Here is a 10,045-nt window from a genome sequence, read left to right as displayed (position 1 = left end):
CATAGATGCGCCTTCATGGATCAAACAAAGGTAGGTATTCAACAAATTTTAAAAAGTTTCCATATAATTCCGTATAATTTTTCATTTCCACAGCGGCTGCAGAATGCTAAATTTTCCCCAGCGAGAACTCTCACTAAAGCAATCAAACATTCTAATATTTGTTGCCAATATTCTTCTTTTTCCTTGATCACACATATATTTTCTTCATCTATAGTTTTTCCTTTTTTTCAATCATAATTCAAGTTCTTTCCAATTTTGAAAACATTCCAAATGTTCTGTACTACTTTCATGTGAAGAGAGAATTGATATGTTTTTCCAGTCCTTCGGACCATTTTCAGTAAATGATGTACCAATTGCTTAATTTCTAAACAACTTGCAGCAAAGCAAAACACAGAGTCCTTCGACACTGAATATTGTAACCAGTTTCGATGAATTTCTTCCCCCTTAATGAGTTTCCTCTTATAAAATGCTGAGCAGAGAATTTTCTTTTATTTCCATCCTGAGGGAAGAGAAATTCATGAACTTGTTCGGGTCCATGTTCCACGAGAATTTGCTGCACGCTGTCATCACATCTGGGCCATGAAGCTGAGTCCCCATACTGTAATTTGTTTGACACTTCCTCATCCTTTCTTCCTTCTACTTCACTTACTTCAATTTCTGCATATGTCTCTGAAGGTGAATACATCTTCTCCACTTCCATATCAGTCTGATGCTGTGAGCTGCCTTCATCTAGAAGTAAGTTTCCATCATCTTGAGTTTCCAAACTGCTTTTATGTGGATGAGAGCTACCCTCATCTCGAAGTAATATACCTTCATTTTGATGTTCCAAACTGCTTCTATGCGGATGTGAGCTAACCTCCTCTCCAAGTAAAATTCCTTCATCTGGAAGCTGTGAACTGCTTCCATCTTTATTTGGATTAAAGAGAAGATATTTCAAGAAGGATCCCTGCTGTTTTGCTTGGTTTTCTGAGGGTTTTCTTTTTCCTCTTTCTGCCATGGGGCAATTGAATATTGTTATGTACTAACTGTGCTCCCAACTGCAAGCATTATAGCATTCAGGATGGCTGACACACCACATGGTTGGTGATTTAAACCACATTGCAGCCATTCCAACACATCTTTTCACTGCTTAAAGGTTCAATGATTAGTAACATACACTCACTCACCTATTAAAACAGTTAGTTACATAGTTTACATGGAAACAAAATTACCTTTTTTGATGTTATAACCCGACACTGGTTGTTTGGAAAGTAATCCCCTTCCTCACTGTTACCCGTTTGGAGTGTGACATCATTACTTTCGTAGTCTATTAAGCATTAATGCTGTTACTTTTCTTTTATGGACCTTATTTATTACATGTGAACCAGTTATAACGAAGAAAAGTTATACAGCCTGATAATAACGCTAAGGTTTAATAACGCTTAAAGATACTCACATTTTGGATTTATAATGCTGAAAGACCTTATTCTTTATTCTTTGGCACCAAGAAACACAATTGTCCACAGTATTTGCTCTATTCTTAACCATCTACCTGCGACGTGTGTTAAAATGACCATTTGACATGTATTAACTCGCGATATCTCTGCTCTACATGAATTTCCGGCTATGCGACCTTGATGTATATTCGAGTTAGATGTCACTAGCTTTGCAGCTCTTGCCACTGGTGGATGTGTTTCATTGTGGCTGAGTTATTGTTTATCAAAATTGCGGAGTCGCAAATTGAAAAAAAATTCACTAAAATATTATTTATTTTTGCAGTAAATAAAATATTTGACATATGAATAAATTCTCAGAAATGTATAGAAATGAATAATTCATATTCCCACCGTACACGCACAGGAATTGAAATAATGACATCTTTGTTCTTTTATTTGTATTTTTTTTCACCTTTTTCATTAAAAAAAAAAAGTCTCAAATTTGGCACCCCGTTTAACTTGGCACCCTGAGCGACCGCCTAGTTAGCCTATATGGATGGGCCACCCCTGCTCCCAGATGTTAGCTCCTTGGGGAGAGGCAGCGGCAAAGAACTGGGAGCTGTAGGGAGGGGCTGCTGCTTTAGCTCCACAGGGAGAGGCAGCAGCAAAAGCACTGGTTCTCCAGGCAGCTCCCAGCTGTTTGCTGCTGTCTCTCCCCACAGCCACAGCTCCCAGCATGCTGGCTCCAGCTGCTTCAGTGCAAGGAGAGGGCCTGGTGGCACCATGTGACCGAGCAGGAGCAGCCAACCCTGGCATAAATCTGAGGCGGGGCACATGGCCCTAGGTGCCCCCCTCCATGTGTCATCTCTGGTTCTGCCCAGCACGAAGGGGAGTCTTGGGGCTTCAGCCTGCAGGGTGTGCCTGCCAGGGCTCTGGGCTTCAGGCCTGTGGGGTGTGCCTGCCAGGATTCCAGCAAGAGGGGGGGCAGAAGCCTCAATCCCCAGAAGGTGCCTCCTGCAGGGCTCAAGCCCCAAGACCCTCCTTCCTGTGTGCACCCTGGCTCTCAAACTTCTGAAGACTGTCATATGCCGCTCACACGGTCAGTCAATTTGGCCACCCCTGGGCTAGTCCCTTAATCACAAGACTTTCTCTACATTGTAATATGTGGATTGTCCATTCCACTTCTACATCCAGGAGTATTGAATACTTTCAACCAGTTGTTTGGACGTGGAGGTACTCTAAACATTATTTCAGGTAATTTGTAGAGTTGCAGGGGATCCAACACTCTCCCATTGTGCCCTTATATTCCATTTATCTTGAAAGTCTCAAATGTTGGTAAGGTTTGTATGTTGCTTTTCTATGAATATGTTTGACTACTGTGCCCTGCTCTTACAATAACAGTCTCTATAATGCATGGAAAACCTTAATAAAAATTGAAGTATTTATTGAATTGAAAGTTACAATATTTGTAAATACCATTTAAAAAGTTAACTGTTTAAAAGATTTTAAAATGTCATTTAAACAGTTTGGTGGCACCTTAAAGACTAACAGGTTTATTTGGGCATAAGCTTTTGTGGGTAAAACCACTTCTGAGGTTTTTTACCCATGAAAGCTTATGCCCAAATAAATCTGTTAGTCTTTAAGGTGCCACCGGACTTCTTGTTGTTTTTGTGGATACAGACTAACACGGCTACCCTCTGATATTTAAATCGTTAACTGTTTAAGTGGCTGGGGCGCACTCTGGCCAGGTGGTGCTGCTCCGGCTAGGCACTGTGGCTGGGCCCACACTGGCTGGCAGAGAGGTTAATGGTTAGGGTGGTTAACCAGTAAGACTGTACTTACTGGTTAACCTTTCACATCCCTAATTTGTAACTGTAGGCACTTGGAGTTAGTGTGGGGGAAGTTCTGTGGCCTTGTAATCTCTGGATATGTAAGCCCCTTTGTTTTCAGTTTAAATTGATTTTTACTGAAAAAAGCCTGGGTTTTATAAAAAGCATTATTTGTTTTTTGTCCCAATTTTATATATCAAACATATATATAAAACTTGTTTTATTAGGAAAATACAATACATTGCATGAGGTATATATATTGTTTTAATACATATTAGTCTGTGTGTATGAGCAAAGCTGCCTGTCGAAGTAAGGCTATGTATTTGTCTAGAAGATACACACAATAAACAGGCACACGCAGCAGCTCTGAATGTACTGATTGACTCTCATGCCGACCACATACACAGTTCAAGCTGTTAGATAACAGTTTAAAAATTTGACACGCTAAAACAGAATGAAAATCTGTATTCAAAAGTTTTTTAAAAAACCAGGAGAAAAGGATGAAGTTGAGTATATGCGCTGCAAATGGCGTGGCCCAATTATTAAATGTAAACATTTACAGGCTAACAGCTCTAAGCCTACAATAGTAAACTGTTTATTCAAATGAAAAGTTTTATTTGGGGATTGGATATATGGTTTCTTAAACTCGGAGGTGGCACACTATTTTGAGTTGTTTTACTTGTGCAGCAAACCACACTGAATTCCGTTCACCAAACCATTAAGCTCCTAAATACCCGGCCCCCGTCCTTCCGTCCACCAAAATAAACTCCACTATTTACCCGGAAAAAATATTAAGTTTTTTGCACCGATTTGTTCTTGCAGCAATAAACACCAATACATTCCCGGGGGAAAATAACTAAAATGTAAACAGAAAACACAGGGCCCTGTGGCTGCGGTACAAGCCCGCCCCATCATTCAAAGGAAGCCAGGCAGCGCCAGCAGGGGCCCACGCCGCTCGGCGCTCGGATTTGCACAAGGGAGGTTGTGAAACGGACAGGGCCGGCTCCGGCTCCGCCTTCCGCAGCGGAGCAGCGTTGCCGGGTGGGAGGCGCTGCAGGGCCCGGCCGGCGCCAGCGGGTTGGTTGCGGGGCGAGAGGAGCGGGGGCAGCCAGGCAGACTGAACGGCCCTTCCCCTCGAGCGCCCGTGTTCCGGCCACAACCAATGGGGCAGCAGTTACCGCCCACCCGCCAATCACCGCGCGCTCTGCCCGGCTCGGAGAGCAGCCCCGCCCGCTGGGGAGCCGCGTTCTGTCTCCATGGAAACGCGGGCGGCCGGTTGAGGACGAGCCTCCGCTCTCTAGCCCGACTGGGGCAGGACGCTGCTGTTTGTCCGGGTAGAGGCAGGTCGGGGCGGGGAGCAGGGCCAGGGGAGCCGTGGCGGCTGGGAATCTCTCAATGGGTCGGGTAAAGAGGGCTCCCTGGGCTGGGGGACAGGGCGCTCGCGTCGCGCAGGCTCCCGGGGGGGAAATGCCGCTTCCCTGGTGCAAAAAGACCCCCCCGCGCGTGCGCGTTGTACGTGCAGCGAGGGGCGCGCAAAATGCGCGGAGGAGGGGCAATTTGCGCGCGCTTCCTCGCGGAGTGTCCCCGCCCAGCCGGGAGCTGCGGCGCGCGGGGCAGGAGGCAGCCAGAGGAACTCGCCATGTCCCCTCCTGACCCTCCCTGCGCTCCGCTCCGCTCCGCCTGGGTGCGCCCGACGGCCTTGAGGGAGAACCAGCGGTTGTTCTCGAGTCGAGCTGGACCCCTTGTAACTCTATTTATCGGGGGTAACAGGCGTGCCTAGAACATATAGTTTTGCAGAAACATAAACATATTTTGTATTAAATTGTTTTACTTCTCAGGTGAGTTTTGTGCTTGTGAAACGTGCCCGGTTGATGGCCCTGGTCACTGGAGTCCTGTGTTTACTCTCAGAAGAGGTACAGCGTGGGCAGCAATCAGGGCCAGATTAACTGTCCTGTGGGCCCAGGACTAACAGATTTTGTGGGGCCCTTGTATACAAGTCTTTTTCCTAATTGAAAACAAAATGATCACAATTACGGCAGGGAGGCTATTAATGCTATACTAAACTTGCCTTTTAATTAACATAAAGCCATTCTGTGGTTACATTTCAGTCTTAAAACATTTAGAATATAGTTAAGTTAATTCAAAATAGCCTACTTCTTACCTTAGAACAGCTGTTGTATTAGTTTTTTTCTGGGAGGGAATTTGGGTGCAGGCAGGGCCGGCTCCAGGCACCAGCGCAGCAAGCAGGTGCGTGGGACGGTCAACGGAAAGGGGTGGCATGTCCGGCTCTTTGGCGGCAATTTGGCAGCGGGTCCCTCAGTCCCCCTGAGAGGGAAGGACCCGCCACCGAAGGGCCACTTGGGGTAGCAAAAACACTGGAGCCGGCCCTGGGTGGAGGAGAGGGCTCCAGGCTTGGGCAGAGTGTTGGGGTGCAGGAGAGGGTGTGGGGTACAAGCTCTGGGAGGGAGTTTGGGTGCTGGAGGGGGCTCGGGTCTGGGACGGGATTGGAGTTTGGGAGGGGGTGAGAGGGTGCGGGCTTTGGGAGGGAGTTTGGTGCAGGAAAGGTTTCTGATGTGGGGCAGGGTGTTGGGGTGCAGCAGGGGGTGTGAGGTGCAGGCTCCGGCCAGAAGGCATTACCACAGGCAGCTCCCTGCTGGTGGCGCAGCAGGGCTCAGGCAGGCTGCATGTCACGGCCCCATGTCGCTGCTGGAAGCGGCTGGCTCCTGACATGTTTCTGCGTGCCCCTGGGGAGAGGAGGACAGTGTGTCTCTGTGTGCTGCCTGCGCCTGTGGGGACAGTGCTGGGGGCAGAAACAGCGCACAGAGCCGCTTCCTTCCCCCCCCCCCCCACCACCACCAGGGCCGCAGACACATGCCACAAGCTGGCTGCTTCCATGAGCGGCATGGGGCCAAAGCATGTAGGCTGCCTGCCTGAGCCCAGCTGCACTGCTGGACTTTTAGCAGCCCAGAGATCGCGATCAACTGGCAGAGGCTCCAGGATTGATCAATAAATAAATTATGGATTTATTTTTGTGGGGCCCCCCGAGGCCCTGAGCTGCAACCCCTAAAGTCCCTGCATTAATCTGGCTCTGGCAGCTCAAACCTCATTCTGGAGTTACCCCTATAGGGTATGAGTGTAGTTACATTTCCATGACCTTTTCTGAGATTTCTAAGAATGATGTGATTTGGTGCCAACTATAGTGTATTGTGAGAAGACTTGATTAAAAAAAATTACATTAGGAATTGTCAGGGACTCTAACCCCGACAGCGAAGTTCGTTGTCTGACCACAGAGAAACAGGCAACACCAGCAAGATCCGATCAGAAGCTCTTTATTGACAAGTGCACGCGTCAATAGAGAACAGCTCGCCTCCAGAGAGAACCAGCTCCTCTTTACAGCTTAGTATTAGCCTATATAGACAGTTTTATTACGTCATACATCGTTCACTTGAGCAACCCACCCCCCTTTGTCTAACAACTGGAAACTAGACACTTTTAATATACACACATGTCTAGTCTTTATGTTTACAGCATTAGATTATTAATAATATTTTAACAAGCACCAAAAGTTAGGAATGCAGGGGAGTTTTAAACAAGCCGATAACCAGGGAGTTAGAATCTGAACTGTGGGTCCTTATCAGTTAGGGTCCTTATCAGTTCTTCAGACACTATTCCTAACACAACACAGCTGGTACCAGCCCCTCACTTATCTTACTCTTTTCCAGGGCTTTGTGAGACAATGCTGCTTTTCAGTATTTTTTCCACTCTGGGATTACCCAGAAACCTCTGTTAGCCTTTCTTCAGTCAGGTTGGCATGCCTGTTTTGTCTGCTATATCTTTATTCAGGCCTAACAGAATTATTGTAGGAAAAATTAGAGACAAATTTTTCACAAAAATGTGTAAAAGAAAAAAAAATCCTATATTTCAATGAGCTCTGACTGAAGGCACCTGATAACTAGGAACTGAACTGAGACCAACACTCCCTTCACACTGAATATGCATCAGAGGATAACAATATTCAGTCACCAGGTTAGAGCTGAATTTATTATGTAGAAGGCTTAACATCCTTTTACCAGTCTCCTGATCCTAATAATTGGAATTCCTAATCATCTGTCAAATTAAGTGATGATTTTATTTCATTTCTTAAACACATGGAAAACTGAAAGTTCTCAGAACTGTCATTGGAATCCTGGGGTTGATAACTTGTAGTTCAATAATTTGCCATTAATCTACAAACAAGAGGTATTTACTTGTCCTGGTCAGAATTCTGCCTCACATATCAGACTAAGTTCCCTCTAAGCTGCGCAGCTGCACAGCAGGCTACAAGGGCCGCGCAGGCAGGGAGAGGTGGTCTGGCCCATCCCCACCCAGCAGGAGCTGCTGTGGGTGGGGACAGATGCGCCCCTCCCCTGGCCCCGCTGGAGCTGCCGTGTATGGAGAGAGGCACCTCTCCCCAAGCCCAGCACCACCGGAGCTGCCAGGGAGAGATGCCTCTCCCCTGGCCCTGAGCTGCTGCAGTGAGAGAGGGCTGGGAGAGTCCTCTCTCTCCCCGCCTCAGCCCTGGGGCAGCCTGCACACCAACCTCATCCCTAGCCCCACCCCAGAGCCCGCACCCCCAGCCAGAGCCCTCATCCCCCCTCACTCCAACCCTCTGCCCCAGCCCTCAGCTCCCTCCCACACTCTGAACTCCTTGGCCCCACCCCTGCCATACATCATCTCCATATTGGTACACATAACAAAATTCATTCCGCACATGGATGTAAAAAAATAGAGGGAACAGTGGTGTCAGAGGTACTGTTAATGATTGTAGTGAGATTTTTGTTCCCTCAGCTTCCAAGGAGACCTCAGCTGATGTGAAAAATATTTTTGTTCCCTTAAAGCTGATGCATTTTTACCTGCTTTTGTGTTGATTGCTGAGTTAGTCCTGTTCATCTAATAAGAAATATTCCATCTGTCAGATAAAAGCTATCTGGGTTAACCTTTTATAATCAGTTTTTGTATTTTTCCTTCAACTCTTGTTTTGTGTTAGTTTCTTATTGTTTGGAAATATTCTTGTCACTTGTGGTCCAGTGAACCATAAATCATCTCTGCTACCTAGTCAAGTTGTTATTGAAAATTTAAGAGGCTGGGGGCATTAGAAGAGAATATGTAATCTCACTATTGTCAGTAAATGTTGCAGTGGGGAAAACAGAGAATGAAAGACAAATGTATGATGCACTGTAATAAACATCAAACCTGTTAATGTATTGTTGGTCCAGAATGTCTCACTCTCAGGCTGAAAGTGTCATAAAGAATATAATTCGTGAAATAGGACAAGAATGTGCCATGAAAGGGCAAACTGTGTCTGAAACCTTGGTGGCTTTCATGGTAAGAACACAATTTATATTTTAGCCATTTATTATTTTGTTTAAATGCCTTCAGGTCATGTTAATATCCCTCTACAATTAATAACATCATTTTCACTAAACAGACAAGTATAAAGATTTAGCAGTTGCGCATATTGGCCACAATTTTCAAACTCTGTTCTTAGGCTCCAGCCTTGCTAGGACTTACTGTAATTTTACTCACTGTGAGTAGTCCCCCTAATAACATCTTTTGCTAATCTGCAGGTGAAAGCTGTCGTTTTGGATCCAAGGAATGAGTTTAATGTGGATCGAACTCTCACAAAAAATGATGTGCAAAAACTTATTAAGGTAATTCTGAAAATTCTCCAAAAGTTCAGAAACTTTACATACTTGTGTAGAAATAAAACTTAAATATCTGCTCTGTATTTATAGTAACAGAACATACCTGCCATTGCCATCCACAGGCTAACATATACAATTATTCAAAGCCACCTGTATTGTTGTATATGCACTGGGAAATCTAAACAATCTAACTACTTGTTAAAGTGATGTTATGGTAAATTACTGAGATCTCAACATAATTATTAGAAGGTATTTGAAGATTAGATGAATGAAATATTTTTTGCTTCCTGGAGCTACAGTATAACCAGATATTGGAGCAGGGAGAGAGAGACTGAGAATAGCAGACAGAAATATTGAAAGCATCTTTAATTGCTAATCAGTCTCAGTAGGAGATTTTTCTATACAGCACCGAACATCCTATCAGCACTTAACAAATATTAAATCATACCAGTTTGTAGGTTGGTGATTTTTAGCTACCTGATCAATTTCCTAAGATTCCTTTAAAGCATTTTGAAAACTAACATCATACTTCATTCTCATGGTTCTGTAGTCAAGAATGGATTCTGCATTTCCTAGGGGTGGTATATACCTATTCATCATGTTTTGTTGGGAGAATGGGGAATGGGGAGAGGAAGGCTCCGTTGCTGCTGTCAGAATGGTAACATTGCTATTGATGTTTCAGAAAATTCTAAGTGGTTAGAAAGAATTAACTTTTACAACTCTCTTCTTAGCTCTGTGTTAGTAGACTTCTTGATGCAGCAAATCTATCCCTGGACACTATTAAGATGCAAGTTTACTTTGATATGAATTATACAAACCGAGGTAATTTTAATATGTACAAATATTAAGTATGAGTGTCAGATAATAAAACTTGTATCTAACTATATTGACTCATCTGTATTTTAATATTAATCTTTATTAGCATACTATATGCATGTGACAGCAAAGCAAAATAAGATAATAAAATGAACTTGAAAGTGCAGGCAAAACTATATGGCTGTAAATTAAATTACTACTTAAAAAAGAATTCTCACAATATACCTGAAGCTAGGTATTACTTTCCCTGTTTTAGAGGAAATTGAGGCAAAGGTGTTGCCCAAAGCCACAGAATAAGTAA

At 44.5% G+C, this 10,045-nt stretch overlaps 1 protein-coding gene across 5 annotated transcripts in view; it reads left to right on the top strand.

The window, feature by feature from the left end:
• Window positions 1-4,452: 4,452 nt before the first annotated feature.
• CFAP206 (cilia and flagella associated protein 206) overlaps window positions 4,453-10,045 on the top strand; it is a 31,729-nt gene continuing 26,136 nt past the window's right edge. The window contains exons 1-5 of one of the 5 annotated variants that reach the window (XM_039530075.1): window positions 4,459-4,578; window positions 5,083-5,157; window positions 8,500-8,608; window positions 8,851-8,934; window positions 9,660-9,750. In XM_039530075.1, the coding sequence (XP_039386009.1) occupies window positions 8,501-8,608; window positions 8,851-8,934; window positions 9,660-9,750 (283 nt within the window). In that variant the 5' untranslated portion in view covers window positions 4,459-4,578; window positions 5,083-5,157; window position 8,500. Of the gene's footprint in view, window positions 4,585-5,082; window positions 5,158-8,476; window positions 8,609-8,850; window positions 8,935-9,659; window positions 9,751-10,045 lie in introns of those variants that run through there. The other 4 variants (XM_039530076.1, XM_039530079.1, XM_039530078.1 and 1 more) reach the window with 4 other exon arrangements.

The sequence above is a fragment of the Mauremys reevesii genome, linkage group 3, assembly GCF_016161935.1.
Source record: "Mauremys reevesii isolate NIE-2019 linkage group 3, ASM1616193v1, whole genome shotgun sequence".
NCBI classification, from domain to species: Eukaryota; Metazoa; Chordata; order Testudines; family Geoemydidae; genus Mauremys; species Mauremys reevesii.
This window is presented reverse-complemented; position numbering and strand designations above follow the sequence as displayed.